Raw genomic sequence first — 18,270 nt, forward strand, 5'->3', positions numbered from 1 at the left:
GGAGAGAGAAGGAGAGAAGGGAGTGGAGAGAGAAGGAGAGAGGGGAGTGGAGAGAGAAGGAGAGAGGGGAGTGGAGAGAGAAAGAGAGAGGGAGTGGAGAGAGGGGAGTGGAGAGAGAAGGAGGGGGGAGTGGAGAGAGAAGGAGAGAGGGGAATGGAGAGAGAAAGAGAGAGGGGAGTGGAGAGAAAAGGAGAGGGGGAGTGGAGAGAGAAGGAGAGAGGGAAGTGGAGAGAGAAAGAGAGAGGGGAGTGGAGAGAGAAGGAGAGAGGGGAGTGGAGAGAGAAGGAGAGAAGGGAGTGGAGAGAGAAGGAGAGAGGGGAGTGGAGAGAGAAAGAGAGAGGGGAGTGGAGAGAGAAGGAGAGAGGGAAGTGGAGAGAGAAAGAGAGAGGGGAGTGGAGAGAGAAGCAGAGAGGGGAGTGGAGAGAGGAAGAGAGAGGGGAGTGGAGAGAGAAGGAGTGAGGGAGTGGAGAGAGGGGAGTGGAGAGAGAAGGAGGGGGGAGTGGAGAGAGAAGGAGAGGGGAGTGGAGAGAGAAAGAGAGAGGGGAGTGGAGAGAAAAGGAGAGGGGGAGTGGAGAGAGAAGGAGAGAGGGAGTGGAGAGAGAAGGAGAGAGGGGTGGAGAGAGAAGGAGAGAGGGGAGTGAAGAGAGAAGGAGAGAGGGGAGTGGAGAGAGAAAGAGAGAGGGAAGTGGAGAGAGAAGGAAAGAGGGGAGTGGAGAGAGGAGAGAGGGGAGTGAAGAGAGAAAGAGAGAGGAGAGTGGAGAGAGGGGAGTGGAGAGAGAAAGAGAGAGGAGAGTGGAGAGAAAAGGAGAGAGGGGAGTGGAGAGAGAAGGAGAGAGGGGAGTGGAGAGAGAAAGAGAGAGGGGAGTGGAGAGAGAAGGAGAGAGAAGGAGAGAGGGGAGTGGAGAGAGGAGAGAGGGGAGTGAAGAGAGAAAGAGAGAGGAGAGTGGAGAGAGGGGAGTGGAGAGAGAAAGAGAGAGGAGAGTGGAGAGAGAAGGAGAGAGGGGAGTGGAGAGAGAAGGAGAGAGGGGAGTGGAGAGAGAAAGAGAGAGGGGAGTGGAGAGAGAAGGAGAGAGAAGGAGAGAGGGGAGTGGAGAGAGAAGGAGAGAGGGGAGTGAAGAGAGAAGGAGAGAGGGGAGTGGAGAGAGAGAGGGGAGTGGAGAGAGAAGGAGAGAGGGGAGTGGAGAGAGAAGGAGAGAGGGGAGTGGAGAGAGAAGGAGAATACTAAGAGAGAAGGAGAGATTGGGAGACAGAGAGAGGACAGAGAAAGGGAATGATAAAGATAGAGGGAAAGAGTGGGAGAAACAGAGGGAGATGGAGAGAGAGAGTGTTAGAGAGAAGGGAAGGGAAGGGAGAGAGAGGGAGGGAGAAAAGGAGGTGAGGGGGGAGAGAGAATGAATAGGAGTGAGTGGAAAGGAGAGTGAACAAGAGTGAGCAACACACACAAAATGCAGGAGGAACTCAGCAAGCCAGGCAGCTTCTAAGAAAAGAAAACAGTTGATGTTTTGGGCTGAAACCCTTTGGCTGTTGCTCAGATTTTCAGCATCTGCAGATTTTCTCTTGTTTGAGATTGGATTACTACCCTGCAAAGTCTCTTACAGGGATGCCTACCCTGAAGAAGTTTAAATCCTCCCTTTGATGGGAATTCAGTGAAACCCTCTCTGACTCTTTGACTACGTGCCTACCCAGACCTGCTACTACAGCCATGTATCTTTTCTGGGAACATGCCTTTACTTCCATGGCCTTCTGTCTCTTTCACCAATCAACTTCCCAGCACTTTACGTCATCCTTCCCCCTCCCGCTTTCACCTATCACCTTGTGTTTCTTTCTCCCCTTCCCTCACCTTTTAAATCTACTCCTCAGCTTTTTTCTCCAGTCCTGATCAAGTCAAGTCAGTTTTTATTGTCATTTCGACCATTACTGCTGGTACAGTACACAGTAAAAACGAGACAACGTTTTTCAGGACCATGGTGCTACATGAAACAATACAAAAACTACACTGAACTACGTAAAACAACACTAAAACTACAATAGACTACAGACCTATCCAGGACTGCATAAAGTACACAAAACAGTGCAGGCATTACAATAAATAATAAACAAGACAATAGGCACAGCAGAGGGCAGCAGGTTGGTGTCAGTCCAGGCTCTGGGTATTGAAGAGTCTGATGACTTGGGGGAAGAAACTGTTACATAGTCTGGTCTTGAGAGCCCAAATGCTTCGGTGCCTTTTGCCAGATGGCAGGAGGGAGAAGAGTTTCTATGAGGGGCGTGTGGGGTCCTTCATAATGCTGTTTGCTTTACGTATACAGCGTGTGGTGTAAATGTCTCTAATGGCGGGAAGAGAGACCCCAATGATCTTCTCAGCTGACCTCACTATCCACTGTGATCTGAGATGGTGCAATTTCCGAACCAGACAGTGATGCAGCTGCTCAGGATGCTCTCAATACATCCTCTGTAGAATATGGTGAGGATGGGGGGTGGGAAAGGGACTTTTCTCAGCCTTTGCAGAAAGTAGAGACGCTGCTGGGCTTCCTTTGCTATGGAGCTGGTGTTGAAGGACCAGGTGAGATTCTCCACCTGGTGAACACCAAGAAATTTGGTGCTCTTAACAATCTCTACGGAGGAGTCGATGTTCAGCGGAGAGTGGTCGTTCCGTGTCCTCCTGAAGTCAACAACCATCTCTTTTGTTTTGTTCACATTCAGAGACAAGCTGTTGGCTCGGCACAAGTCCATTAGCCACTGCACCTCCTCTCTCTATGCTGACTCATCGTTCTTGCTGATGAGACCCACCACAGTTGTGTCATCGGTGAACTTGATGATGTGGTTCGAGCTATGTGTTGCAGCACAGTCGTGGGTCAGCAGAGTGAACAGCAGTGGACTGAGCACACAGCCCTGGGGGACCCCCGTGCTCAGTGTGATTGTGTTGGAGATGCTGCTTCCAATCCGGACTGACTGAGATCTCCTAGTCAGGAAGTCTAGGATCCAGTTGCAGAGGGAGGTGTTCAGGCCCAGTAGGCTCAGCTTTCCAATCAGCTTCTGAGGAAAGATTGTGTTGAATGCTGAACTGCTATGAACAGCATTCGAACGTACGCGTCTTTTTTGTCCAGGGAGGTTAGGGCCAGGTGGAGGGTGATGGCAATGGCATCGTCTGTTGAATGGTTGGGACGGTACACGAACTGCAGGGGTTCTAGTGAGGGGGGCAGCAGGGTCTTGATGTGCCTCATGACGAGCCTCTCGAAGCGCTTTATGATGATGGATGTGAGTGCAACGGGACAGTAGTTGTTGAAGCAGGACACTGAAGACTTCTTCGGCACGGGGACAATGGTGGCGGCCTTGAAGCACGTAGGAACGACGGCGCTGCTCAGGGAGACGTTGAAGATGTCAGTGAGAATCTCAGCTAGCTGGTCTGTACATTCTCTAAGCACTCTGCCAGGAATATTGTCTGGTCCAGCAGCCTTCCATGGGTTGACCCTGAACAGGGTTCTCCTCACATCGGCCACGGTAAGACACAGCACCTGGTCGTTTGGAGGGTTGATGAAGGGTCTCGGCCCGAAACGTCAACTGTACTCTTTTCCTAGATGTTGCCTGTCCTGCTGAGTTCTTCCAGCATTTTGTGTGTGTTGCTCAGATTTGCAGCATCTGCAGATTTTCTCTTGCCTGTGCGCAAGAGTGATACAGGAAATATCCCAGGCAGGAAGAGCAACACCACAGGTATTGTCACTGGAAGTGGAAGGGATTGGGGAAGAGTGAATGAACACCCCATCAGTCGCAGCACCTGTGGCAGGAGGTGGAAACGGTCATCATGGTTTTGGTAGCCACCATTGGATTATGGAAGCCCTGGTCAGAGAGATATGTCAGCCCTCAATTAGTGTGACCCCTCAGCAATAGCTGTTCATGTGGAAGGTTGGATGGCCTACCTACATTGCTTGTCCGGCTTTAGCTTACAGGATTTATCTTTGGAATCATTGGCACCGTAGCAACAGGGATCATTGGTGCTGTCTCCAACATCACACTCCTCTCCCTCCTCCACCAGCTGATTCCCACAGATTGGCCGTCCACTCTCTGTAAGACAGAGCAGACACATCATGTCACTTCCTCCTGAAGTGAAACCTCCTCCTTTAGCACAGAAGGTGGAGCAACGGCACTGAGACCACACCGGGAACACACCAGGAATACACTGGGAACATACCAGGAACACACTGGGAACACACTAGGAATACACATACACTGAGATCACACCGGGAACACACAGGGAATACATTGGGAACATACCAGGAACACACTGGGAACACACCAGGAATACACTGGGAACACAGCGGGAACATATTGGGAACACACCAAGAATACACTGGGAACATACCAGGAACACACTGGGAACACACTAGGAATGCACTGGGAACATACCAGGAACACACTGGGAACACACTAGGAATGCACACGCACTGAGACCACACTGTGAACACACTAGGAATACACTGGGAACATACCAGGAACACACTGGGAACACACTAAGAATGCACACGCACTGAGACCACACTGGGAACACACCAGGAATACACTGGGAACATACCAGGAACACACTGGGAACACACCAAGAATGCACATGCACTGGGACCACACTGAGAACACAGCAGGAACATACTGGGAACACACCAAGAATGCACATACATTGGGACCATACCAGGAACACACTGGGACTGCTCCAGGAACACTCTGGAAACATACGAAGAAGACAGCAGAAACACACTGGGACCCCATGGGACCACACTGGGAACACACTGGGGATATACTGGGACCAGGACCAGGACCACACCAACCAAGGCTGCCTAGGGTCAGCAACAGAATACACCTCACCACTCATCACTTCTCACTCCCCTCACTTATCAAGCTCACCACACCTGCAGTGCATCCAGACAAAGGTATACAAAGATACAGAGAGCACAGACAGGGTAGGTAACAAGACATTTCTCCTGATAGATTAGGTCTAAAACCAGAGCGTGTGGGCTTATGATGGGAATACGGGTTTAAACGCGATCAGGGGAAGAATTCAACCAGCTCATTAAGAAACCCCAGGAATTCCATGGTGCACAGATCACTCCCTGATGATAGTGAGGGGTGAGGGAATCCCAAGAACGTTGGCCCCTTCTCTGTCCTTGAACCCTGAGAACATTACAGTCATGTGGAGAGCTGTCTGTCCACACAGGCTTGCAGACTCCCCAGCCTCGCTGTCCAGTGAGTACAATGCCGCAGCTCCCTCTTACCCTCGAAGCACTGGTCCTTCTTCTCCAGCAGCACCTTGCTGATGTGTCGGATCGTACACGGAGATAGCTTGTCGTTGTTGTATTCAAGTCCATTGGAAGCAAAGGGAAACATCAGGTAATTTCCGCCACTACTCTGGGAATCCGAGGATTCTGGTGGAATGCATTCCTCGCCCTCATCGTGCTGGGAAGAAAGAAATCAGAAGCTGGATGAACCTTCCGTGAGACTGTTTTTCCATCCAACGCCCTTTAATCTGTCAAATCTCCAGGGAAAGATAATTTGTCAGATTAAAGTCAGGGCCAGTTTAAACAGAATAATAAATGAGAAAGTATTGCCAGTGGGTAAAGACCCACGGAGCCTAGAGCACAGACTTAGAAAGATATCTTCCCACAGTTTACCCTGAAAATTACCCTGTGGGTTCAGATTCACGGGCACAACCATCAAAGGAATGCTGCATGAAGGGACATTGTGACTGACCCGACTGGCTTTAAGGTAATTTTGAGCTGGTACATTATCCAGTTACTTGGCCCTCCTGCTTGGACTGTAATCAAAAGCTTGTGAATGAAACTTCTTCCTACAGCAACTCGATAAGGAAAGTCTGCTCTGCAGTGTCTGTCGGTCCTAGAGTACCAGCACCTTTTGACCTCATTTCATCAGTGACAGACCTACACACATTCGGCGAATGTTCTGTTTAATCATAGCACAGACACTTTCACCACCCACACTGTCTCAACTTGTGGGAGTCTCAACTCCATTTATTCTCTTCAGATCCAGCTCTCTGGGAAATCCATTCATCTCATAGGAAAATTGGAATGTCTCTTACTCTGGCCACACTGTCTCCTTGACACTGAGGACACTGTCTCCTTGACCCAGGGCCTATTGTATCCCTTACTCCCTTACTGTGGGTGCATTGTCTCCCTGACCCTCAATATGTCATTCAGGTTGGAACCTCACTGGACAGTGTGCAAAGCTCTATCCACTTCCAACAGGGATGTCTCCTTACATAGCTGGTATGTGTTACATTCACTTCATGATGTCCCTGGTGTGTTTGGATTAATTAACAGTAGTGTGATAATACTTACATCCTCACAGAAATCCTGCAGCACCCGCTCCCTCCTGAACACACAATTCATATGAACAGGACACTCGTCACATGCTGGACATTCACAATGCTTGTATACTCAACCACCCCAGAGGTGGGTAGCCCAGTGTCTGCAAGTCTGGGGCCCTGCTCTGGAGACTGGAAGCCCGTCTGTGTGTGTAGCGGCTGTGAGGTGTGGAAAATGGTTTTTGTTGTTGCTGCTTGCTGTATGGTGGCTGCATGTTATTCTGAGCATTGTGGGCATGCTATTTTGATGCCGGAATGTGTGCTGACACTTGTGGCCTGTCCCTAGCACATCCTCAGTTAATGCAAATAATGCATTTCACTGTATGTCCCGATGTACATGTGATTAATAAATAAATCTAGCCCCATCTAATTGAATCTCATACTCACAGGTGATCCCAGGCTATGGCCAAGCTCATGCGCAAGAGTGATGTGGATCAGTTTCAAGGGGATGTGTACACCATACTTCTGTAGTGTGATGAGACCAGTGTTGTGAGTCGGGGAGCAGATCCCAGCAGAGGTTCCTGAAAAGAAAAAACTGTGTTTAGTCATAGAGGTTGAGAGAGGACGGACTGGTCTCGAGCACCTGATCCTGGGTGTCCATGAAAGGATCCACAGGAGGATATATTTCAAGAAATTCAAAGACAATAGAAAGAGATCAGAACTCAACTTCTAGTAACATGGGGAGGAAACTGAAAAGGGTGATGAATACAGGGCAGAGTTGGTATATTTGAATTCATGCAGTATACGGAACAAGGCAGATGATCTTGTAGCACAGTTAGAGATTGGCAGGACTGAATCATGGCTGAAAGAAGATAACAGCTGGGAGCTTAACATCCAAGGATACACATTGTATTGAAAGAACAAGCAGGTAGACAGAGGATTTTGGATGATTCTGTTAGTTAAAAATAAAATCAAATCCTTAGAAAGAGGGGGCATAGAATCAGAAGATGTCGAATCCTTGTGGGTAGAGTTAAGAAACTGCAAGAGTAAAAAGAGCCTGATGGGAGCTATACAGTATTCAGGCCTCCAAACAGTGTGATTTATCCACACAATTCCCTCAGATAAATTCACACACAACATAAGACCATAGGACATAAGAGCAGAATTAGGTCATTCAGCCCATCGAGTTAGGTCCACCATTCTATCATGGCAGATCACGGATCCCACTCAACCCCATACACCTGCCTTCTCGCCATGTCCTTTGATGTCTTGACCTATCAGCATACGATCAACTTCCACCATAAATATACGCATGGACTTGTCCTCCACCCCAGTCTGTAGCAGAGCATTCCACAGACACCCACCCCTCTGTATGGCGCTCCAGAACATCCACACAGGTCACTCAAAGTGACTTATGTACACCACCCTGTTATCTCTCCCATTCTGTTTACACCCCTCCCGCATCCTATCCAAGCCCCTCTCTCAAAAGCATCTTCACCCAACGTGTCCACATCCCTCAATGCTTATCAGCCCAGTATATCCGTACCCTCAATGTAACTGAGTCAAAGATCAGGCAGTTCAAGCCACTTAGGCCCATGCTGACCATCAGGAATTTGTTGTACTAACCCTATCTGCTTGCATTTCATAGGAAACGTTTCCTACCATATACCCCAAAATTCCCCCTCTTAATTTTGTATACCTGTTATCTCTGCCTCTCCAAGGAAAACAAACCCCAGCCTACCTCATCCCTCATCACAGCAGAACCGCTCCATTGCGGGCAACATCCTGGAGAATCTCCTCTGCATCCTCTCCAGTCTAGTCCTGCCCTATGGTGTGGAAAACAGAACTGCTCGCAGTACTCCACCTGTGGCCTAATCAATGTTTTATAATGCTCCAGGTGTGGCCTGCTTTCTATCGGTGAGACCCGAAGTAGATTGGGAGACCGCTTCACCGAGCACCTACGCTCCATCTCCCAGAAAAAGTGGGATCTCCCAGTAGCCACTCATTTCAATTCTACTTCCCATTCCAATTCCTACATGTCAGTCCATGGCCTCCTGTACTGCTGCAAGGAGGCCACAGTCAGGTTGGTGGAGCAACACCTTATATTCCGTCTGGGTAGCCTCCAACCTGATGGCAACGACATCGATTTCTCGAACTTCCAGTAATTGTGCCCTACCCTTCACCATTTCCCTCCCTCACTTTTTTCCTTACTTGCCCATCACATCCTTCTGGTGCTCCTCCCCCTTCCCTTTCTTCCATGGTCTTCTACCCTCTCCTATCAGATTCCCCCTTCCCCAGCCCTGTATTTCTTTCACCTATCAACTTCCCAGCTCTTTACTTCACTCCCAGTTTCACCTATCACCTACCACTGTGTACTTCTTTCTTCCCTCCCCCACCTTCTTACTCTGATTTCTCGTCTTTTTTTTCCAGTCCTGATGCAGGGTCTTGGCCTGAAACATCACTATTTATTCATTTTCACAGATGCTGCCTGGCCTGTTCAGTTCCTCCAAAATTTTGTGCGTGTTGTCTTGGATTTCCAGCGTCTGCAGATTTTGTTGCTTGTAATGTTTTATAAGGTTTAACACACTGCTTTTGTATTCAATGTCCTGGCTCCTAAAGGCTAGCATCCTTCTTCACCACCCTACCAAGCAATGCTGCTGCCTTCAGGGATTGTCAGAGCTGAACAGCAAAGTCCTCTAGCACTCCCAGGGACTCTGCCATTCATTGTGCATGACCTTTCCTTACCAACCTTTCCAATGGGGATCAGCTCATATTTGTTGGGATTAACTTCCATCCACCATTGCTCATCTATTGATCAATATTGCATGTTGCTCCCTAAAGGACCCACACTTTGGAATTTTCCTCCCTCTACCAGTGATACTTCATGCACCCTCTTTGCCCTTGTAATTTTTAAGACCCCCCCCACATTTCTGAAGGTCTACCACTACCATATTCATATTTTCAATTCAAACATTTTAAACACAGGCGTGTGCTCACGTGCAAACACACACACACACACACACTAATGTGCAGACACATAGACACGCGTACATACACAAACACGTAGATTTGTACACACATGACCATATGCACACACATACACACACCCAAACTCACATAGACACGCATGCACAATCGTACATACACACCCACAAATGGCTACAAACAGCAGTAAGTTGAAGCATGTATTCTCATTGGGCAGGGGTACAGTCTCACCAATGGACACCCACACCCATTGAAACACAGATATATCTTCACTCTCTGACTTCCACACACATCCACAGACAGAGCCACGCACAAACACACACATACAAAAACAGAAAAAATTGGGAAGACTCGGCAAATCAGGCAGCAGCTGTGGAGAGAGGAACAGTTAAACCATCCGAGCTGAGAAAAAGAGAGTAAGTTAGTCTGGGTGTCAGTGAAGTATGAGTAAGGCTGAGGGGATTTCTGATGGGGACGAGACCACAGCAGAAGACAGCACTGCTTAGTGCTATCAGGCTGAATAGCCTGCCCTGTTCCTGGCCCAGGGAGAGTACTTGCTGCTGATCTTGCCTTGTGCATTCCTGCACTGTACCCTTACCAACAACAGTGCTACCAGCTCCAGTTTAACTTACCTGGTTTGGCCTGCCAGGCAATCCCCAGGACGCCGTTGTAATCGCGGTCTGTCAGAAGGTAGGAGAGACAGTATTCGCTCCAGTCGTTCAGAGAGAACAGGTCCAGGAGTTTCTCTGCACTGAGGAAGCGGCTGTGAAGGGGGTTGGTTTCATTGTATTCAGTGTCAATCTAAAGTTCAAAAGTTCAAAGTTCAGGTTAAAAAGGAAGATCCAGTGAGGCTTCCCCCAACCAGTGCCTTGTGTTAGTCATACCTGTCCCTGGATGGGAGTTAGAATGATGGTATCAGGTTTCACTGGGTACAAGTGCCTTAAGGAAAGTGGCTGGAACAGAGGTATAGGAGCTATGTATCTGTTCTCTGTTGGCATTGTATTCTGTGCTGTGTATTTATTATGTATTTATTGTGTAGAAATAAAAAGGATTGCCATTGCCAAAACCAACTTCCAAAAAATGAAACCCATTTTTACCAACAGACACATTTCTATGACAACAAGCCTTAGACTACTAAAATATTACATCTGGTCAATCTTGCTGTATGCTTCTGAAACATGGACTATAACACCAGAACTCCAAAGAAATTTAGAAGCAACAGAAATGTGGCTTCTTAGAAGAATGCTGAAAATATCATATAGAGATAGGGTAACTAATGAGACAGTACTCCAACGTGCCCATACAAAAAGATCTTTAATGAGAACATTAAATGAGGCGAAACTTAAATTCCTGGGCCATGTCATCAGAAAGGGAGAAATAGAATGCCTTACATTACAAGGCTGTAAGCCTGGGAAACGCGGAAGAGGAAGGCAAAGAAGAAAATATATGGACACTGTGAAAGAACTAACAGATTTAAGTGTGCGAGATATCATTGACGCTGCGAGGGATTGTTCGATGTGGAGAGCCATGATCGCCCAAGTGTGTAACGTGCAAGGCACATGAAGAAGAAGTAGTTATTATGTTTATTATGCTAACTAGTCACATAGGTGTGGCTGTGGTAAAAGCACAGGGTTTAGTTATGTATTTGTGCTTTGTTCTCATCAGTTTGTAGCTAGGGGTCTGACAGACGTCGTATCCTTTGCTGACCACTTAATTACACTTAACTTACACTTGAGTACACTGTTTCATCACTTCAAGATTGTATGTTTACTAATTTCTAATAAAGGATCAAACACATACCTTTGACTTCTAGAAAAGTCACTAACGGAGCTAAGGCCATGTCACGTGGGGGTCCCAGCAGCAGCAAATTGGTTCAAATTGGCCGCTACATTCTGTCAGCAAAAATTTTCAACAGTTTTGTCAAACGAACATCAGCATTCAGACGTGACTACAAAACCTGAAGCACCGTAGCCAGGAGTGGCTTGTGGCAAGTAATAACCTTTTCATGCTGAGCATTGGGTTTGGAACACAGTTTAGAATGGTCAGCGCATTGCCTGTCCAATTAGGGACCGTTGTGTGTGCTTGCCTAAGGGTTTGGAGCTAGTTTCTGTTGAAATGTTAACTACTTTGATTGCTGACATCTGAATTGAATTGCCATTGTTTTGTCTTGGTAAACAACATGAGTCAGGCTGGAAGCAGTGATCTTGAAGTCAAGACTAAGAAATTGAACTTGCTGGTAAAGCTTTAGTAGCCAGAATTGACAACTTTCGAAGGGACTACAATAGAATTGTTTAAAGGATTAAAATTTAATATTGATAATTAGAAACCTTTTACATATAGACCAAGATGTTTCACAAGTGCTATCTCATTTGGATGATTTATAAATTCTTTCTGAAAATATTGCTAAGCAACATAACCTGATGTTGTCTTTAATCTCTGACCACGAGAAGCAGACTGAAGACTTTGTGAACATCAATACGCTTACTAAAACAGACACATCAGAAGCTGCACAATGGATGAAACAAACATGTGTGGCTGAAGATCAAGATGCTGGAGAAAATGAAAATATTTATAAAGCCACAGAACATACTGTGACTACATATAAAGCTGATGACTTCCAGGACAACATACAACCTGAAGCGAGTGCGTCTAACATGCGTGCAGCAGGTTCTATTGCTAGCAGTTTCTCCTGTGTGTTTGATATCTCACCTTAGAATGGAGGCCGATATAGCTGAGCTATGTGCAACGCAACAAATTTTGGGAACTGCCTGTCAAGATGGAGCAGCTTAAGTTGCAGGAAGAAAATACAACCAAGATAGCCAGAATTAAAGTGCGAAGGGCTTCAAGTGCTATGGGTGCTAAATGTGCTCCAGCAGGACAGTTCTGTGGTGACAGTTCTTATGCTGATGTGGCAACAAGAAAGACCAACATATTCAAAGTCAATATGGACACATTTGTTCCTCAAATGTCTATGAGCCATGAGTTTGAACCCTAAGGGGTAGTTCAGGGTGTTCGCTCTCAGCCTGCACTTTGAACTGATGCCATATCCAATCACACATGATTCAGAGGACATTAACTTACAGTGTGGTAACACTTATGTTTCAGGTGATGAAGGTCTAAATGCCCTGCTGGAGGCCATAAGGACACAAAAGGAAATAACAAGTTTTGAGATGCAACAACATTGCATTGCATCTCTTCCTAAAAAAAGAGACTCAAATCTTCGATGCTGATTCATTGCAGTATCATTCACTTATGAGGGCTTTCAAGAATAGTATTGAAGGCAAGGCTGATGATTATGGTGACCATCTCTATTTCCTCGAACAGCCAACTGGAGGTTACCCCGGAGAACTTGTCAGAAGTTACAGCAAGAGGAAGAATATCTAAAGGCTCAAGCTTTACTACAGGAATATTTTAGCCTTTAAGACTACAGTTTTTTTTAAAGGTTGTTGCAAATGCTACGGAAGACATGTGTGAGTCAAAGATGCCTACTAATTTGACAACTGTCATATATAAGTTACCCCCTAAACTTACAGAGGATTGGAGTTCAGTGATCTGTAAACTGCAAGAAAGGCGCAATGTAAAGCTACCTTCAGTGACGTTGTTTTTATTGAAAGACAAGTAAAGATCACTACACTCACAGTGTCTGGGAAAAAATTCAAGGCTACATCACTGGCAGTAAGTAAAGTTGTGGACAAAACTGGATCACAAATTCATTCTAAGACTAGAGGAAGCAGCATGGCCACTACTGTGGCTACTGTGAAAATTAAAGCTAAAGCTGAGCCCAGAACTAATAAGGTTTGTCTGTTCTGCTATGATGAACATACTTTGGATTTGTGCTCTAGGCTGGTGAAAAAGTTTCGTAAGGAGGGGGTTGCCTTCCTAAAAGAAAATGATGTCTGCTTTGGCTGTTTGTGTACGAGACACTTCAGCAAGGATTGCAAAGGCGTCTTTCATCCAAGGTATGCACTGGCGAGCATCCCAGCATACTTCATATTTATTCTGATGGAAAGAGTACAGGTTCAAAACAAGCCATGAAAAAGTCAAACACAGATTTGTATAACACCCTGGTATCTAATTGCCTTACAGGGCTGGCGATTATGATTGTAAACTTCCTATAATTCCGGTTCAAGTGAAGTCTAAGAAGGGTAAAAAGACAGTATTTACTTCAAGCAACACACATCAAAGTTGCTGGTGAACGCAGCAGGCCAGGCAGCATCTCTAGGAAGAGGTACAGTCGACTTTTCGGGCCGAGACCCTTCGTCAGTATTTACTTACAGTATGCTTTCCTAGGTCCAGGAAGTACAGTAGTGTTCTGCACAGAGAGCCTCATGAACAAGCTCAACCTGACAGGAAGAAGAACATGCATTCTTTTATGCACAATGGTTCAAGAGAAGGTTGCGAGTAGCTAAAGTACATCATTTCAGGATTGGAAGTGGCTGGCTTAGATAGTGAGAACTATTGTGAAGTGCCTAACATGTATACACAGAAAAGTATGCCTGTCCACTTCCACAGGAAGAAAGAGTGAGGAGGTCCTGGAGAGTGAGTATAGAGAGCTTGGTAGGAAGTTAAAAAGCAGGACCTCGAGGGTGGTAATCTCAGGATTGCTACCTGTGCTACATGCAAGTGAGGGTAAGAATTGGATGCTCTGGAGGATGAACAAGTGGCTGAGGAACTGGTGTAGGGGGCAGGGTTTCAGATTTCAGGATCATTGGGACCTCTTCTGGGGCAGGTGGGACCTGTACAAGAAAGACAGGTTACACCTGAACTACAAGGGGACCAATATCCTTGCAAGGAGGTTTGTTAGTGCTACTGGGGAGGGTTTAAATGAGGTTTGCAGGGGGATGGGAACTAGAGTGCCAGAGCAGGTAGTGGAGCGGGGGTGAAAATAAATGATGTTAAAAGTTCATGCAAAGTCACAAATAGAAGGGTTGTGTGTGGTGCTAATAATCTTCTGAGGTGTGTCTATTTCAATGTAAGGAGTATTGTGGGGAAGGCTGACGAGTTGAGGACATGGATTGACACATGGAATTACGACATTATAGCCATTAGTGAAACTTGGCTGCAGGAGGGGCAGGACTGGCAGCTTAATGTTCCAGGGTTCCCATGTTTCAGACGTGATAGAGGCAGAGGAATGAAGGGTACGGTGCGGGGCGGGGGGTGGAATTGCTTCTCAGGAAAAATGTTACAGCAGTGCTCAGGCAGGACAGATTAGAGGGCTTGTCTACCAAGGCCATATGGGTGGAGCTGAGAAACAGGAAGGGTATGACCACATTAATGGGGTTGTATTATAGACCACCCAATAGTCAGCAAAAATTGGAGGAGCAAATCTGCAGAAGATAGCAGACAACTGCAGGAAACATAAAGTTGTGATAGTAGGGGATTTTAATTTTCCACATGGATTGGGATTCCCATACTGTTAAAGGTCTAGGCGGGTTAGAGTTTGTAAAATGTGTTCAGGAAAGTTTTCTAAATTAATATATAGAGGTACCAACTAGAAAGGATGCAATATTGGATCTCTTATTAGGAAACGAGTTAGGACAGGTGATGGAAGTGTGTGTAGGGTAACACTTTCGTTCCAGTGATCATAACACCATTAGTTTCAACTTGATCATGGATAAAGATAGATCTGGTCCTCGGGTTGAGGTTCTAAACTGGAAAAAGGCCAAATTTGAAGAAATGAGAAAGGATCTAAAAAGCGTGGATTGGGGCAGGTTGTTCTCTGGCAAGGATGTGATTGGTAAGTGGGAGGACTTCAAAAGAGAAGTTTTGAGAGTGCAGTTTGTATGTTCCTGTCAGGATTAAAGGCAAAGTGAATAAGAATAAGGAACCTTGGTTCTCAAGGGATATTGGAACTTTGATAAAAAAGAAGAGAGAGATGTTCGACATGTGTTGGAAACGGAGCAAATAAGGTGCTTGAGGAGTATAAAAAGTGCAAAAAAATACTTAAGAAAGAAATCAGGAGGGCTAAAAGAAGACATGAGGTTGCTTTGGTAGTCAAGGTGAAGGATAATCCAAAGAGCTTCTATGGGTATATTAAGAACAAAAGGATAGTAAGGGATAAAATTGAAGATCAGAGTGGTTGGTTATGTATGGAACCAAAAGAAATGGGGGAGATCTTAAATGGGTTTCTTGCGTCTGTATTAACTAAGGAAACTGGCATGGAGTCTATGGAAATAAGGCAAACAAGTAGTGAGGTCATGGAATCTATACAGATTGAGGAGTAGGAGGTGCTTGCTACCTTGAGGCAAATCAGAGTAGATTAATCCCCAGGACCTGACAGGGTATTCGCTCAGACCTTGAAGGAGACTAGTGTTGAAATTTCAGGGGCCCTGGCAGATATATTTAAAATGTCGGTATCTACGGGTGAGGTGCCGGAGGATTGGAGGATAGCTCATGTTGTTCTGCTGTTTAAAAAAGGCTCTAAAAGTAATCCGGGAAATTATAGGCCAGTAAGTTTGATGTTGGTAGTAGGTAAATTATTGGAAGGAGTACTAAAAGAGATGGGATCTACAAGTATTTGGATGGACAGGGACTTATTAGGGAGAGTCAACATGGCTTTGTGCGTGGTAGGCCATGTTTAACAAATCTATTAGAGTTTTTTGAGGAGGTTACCAGGAAAGTGGATGAAGGGAAGGCAGTGGATGTTGTCTACATGGACTTCAGTAAGGCCTTTGACAAGGTCCCGCATGGGAGGTTAGTTAGGGAGATTCAGTCGCTAGGTATACATGGAGAGGTGGTAAATTGGATTAGACATTGGCTCAATGGAAGAAGCCAAAGAGTGGTAGTAGAGAATTGCTTCTCAAAGTGGAGGCCTGTGACTAGTGGTGTGCCACAGGGATCAGTGCTGGGTCCATTGTTATTTGTCATCTATATCAATGATCTGGATGATAATGTGGTAAATTGGATCAGCGAATTTGCTGATGATACAGAGATTGGAGGTGTAGTGGACAGTGAGGAAGGTTTTCAAAGCTTGCAGAGGGACTTGGACCAACTGGAAAAATGGGCTGAAAAATGGCAGATGGAGTTTAATACAGACAAGTGTGAGGTATTGCACTTTGGAAGGACAAACCAAGGTAGAACATACAAGGTAAATGGTAGGGCACTGAGGAGTGCAGTAGAACAGAGGGATCTGGGAATACAGATACAAAATTCCCTAAAAGTGGCATCACAGGTAGATAGGGTCGTAGAGGGAGCTTTTGGTACATTGGCCTTTATAAATCAAAGTATTGAGTATAAGAGTTGGAATGTTATGATGAAGTTGTATAAGGCATTGGTGAGGCCGAATCTGGAGTATTGTGTTCAGTTTTGGTCACCAAATTACAGGAAGGATATTAATAAGGTTGAAAGAGTGCAGAGAAGGTTTACAAGGATGTTGCCGGGACTTGAGAAACTGAGTTACAGAGAAAGGTTGAATAGGTTAGGACTTTATTCCCTGGAGCGTAGAAGAATGAGGGGAGATTTGATAGAGGTATATAAAATTATGATGGGTATAGATAGAGCGAATGCAAGCAGGCTTTTCCCACTGAGGCTAGGGGAGAAAAAAACCAGAGGACATGGATTAAGGGTGAGGGGGGAAAAGTTTATAGGGAACATTAGGGGGGGCTTCTTCACACAGAGAATGGTGGGAATGTGGAATGAGCTGCCAAATGAAGTGGTAAATGTGGGCTCACTTTTAACATTTAAGAAAATCTTGGACGGGTACATGGATGACAGGTGTATGGAGGGATATGGTCCAGGTGCAGGACAGTGGAACTAGGCAGAAAAATGGTTCGGCACAGCCAAGAAGGGCCAAACGGCCTGTTTCTGTGCTGTAATGTTCTATGGTTCTATGGAACATTCCGCAACACAGGGATCTCCAGGAGTGGTCTCACCTGAGGCATGCACATTTGCTGGAAATTGAGTCAGACATTAACTGCTGATAGGGGCAAATGCACCTAAGACAGTGGAGCCATTGCAGGTGATTTGCAGTGTTAATGATGAGCCCTATGCAATCAGAACAATGCTGGGTTAGACTGTTAATGGATTATTCAAAGGAGACCATGGTGGTAGAAGAGACCACACTCGGCCAGAGGTAACAGTTAATGGGATTTCAGCTTTGTGCTTGGATGAACTTTGGCAGCAGCAATTCAAGTCCATGAAAGCAGGCAGGAGGAACAACCTGACTGGTCAAGAGAAGATCACAAGTTCAAGGAGCTGGTGGAAGATTCGGCAAAACTGGTGGATGGTCTGTACCAGCTTGGTTTGTCTCTGAGAAAGAAAGATGTTATTATACCTAAAAGCAGGAGGATTGCTGAGCAACATGCTCTCACTGCTCTGAGTAGTATGCTCATCTAAGGAAAAGGTTCAAAAGAGATTAGTAATTTCACGCTGCCAACATAGCTTTCATGAAGGATGTTATCTCCAAAGGTTATGCCAAAAGAATGCCAGCAGAGGATCTGGAATGCAGTGATAGGAATGTCTGGTATATTCCACATCACGTATGTCTATCACCCCAAGAAAGGTAAATTTTGTGTTGTGTTTGACTGAGGAGTGACCTTTCAGGGAACATCACTTAATGCTCAGTTGTTACAAGGACCTGATCTGACTAGCTCACTGACTGGAGATCAGAAAAGAAACAGTAGTGATCAAGGTGGACATTGAATCAATGTTTCATCAGGTTAAGGTGCCAGCAGAAGATGCAGACCTACGCTGGTTTCTCTAGTGGCCTGATGACGACCTCAGTGAAGATATGGTGGATTTTAGAAAGGCGTTACATCTCTTTGGAGCAACTTCAGCACTGAGTTGTGCCAATTTTGCTCGTGGGGGTATGCAGAAGACAACAAAGAGCAATTCAGCTGCAAGATGCTGAATAAGATTCTTCATTGCTTCTATGTTGATGACTGCCTGGTGTCAAAGTCCTCTGAAGAAAGAGCAGTGTCTCCCTATCATGACCTTGTATCCATTTGTGCTAAAGGTGTTTTTTGACTCATGAAATGGAT

The 18,270-nt window shown here is 45.8% G+C and overlaps 1 protein-coding gene across 2 annotated transcripts in view; it reads right to left on the bottom strand.

Annotated features, from left to right (window-relative positions):
- The window catches only part of LOC140188076 (disintegrin and metalloproteinase domain-containing protein 10), a 157,418-nt gene that overhangs the window by 59,276 nt on the left and 79,872 nt on the right, over positions 1-18,270 (bottom strand). For both annotated transcript variants that reach the window (XM_072244021.1, XM_072244020.1), the window contains exons 8-11: positions 9,925-10,093; positions 6,755-6,888; positions 5,262-5,442; positions 3,918-4,062 (exon numbers count right to left, since the gene is read on the bottom strand). In XM_072244021.1, the coding sequence (XP_072100122.1) occupies positions 3,918-4,062; positions 5,262-5,442; positions 6,755-6,888; positions 9,925-10,093 (629 nt within the window). The remainder of the gene's footprint in view (positions 1-3,917; positions 4,063-5,261; positions 5,443-6,754; positions 6,889-9,924; positions 10,094-18,270) is intronic.

This window comes from Mobula birostris, chromosome 26 (genome assembly GCF_030028105.1).
Source record: "Mobula birostris isolate sMobBir1 chromosome 26, sMobBir1.hap1, whole genome shotgun sequence".
Classification (NCBI taxonomy): Eukaryota; Metazoa; Chordata; class Chondrichthyes; order Myliobatiformes; family Myliobatidae; genus Mobula; species Mobula birostris.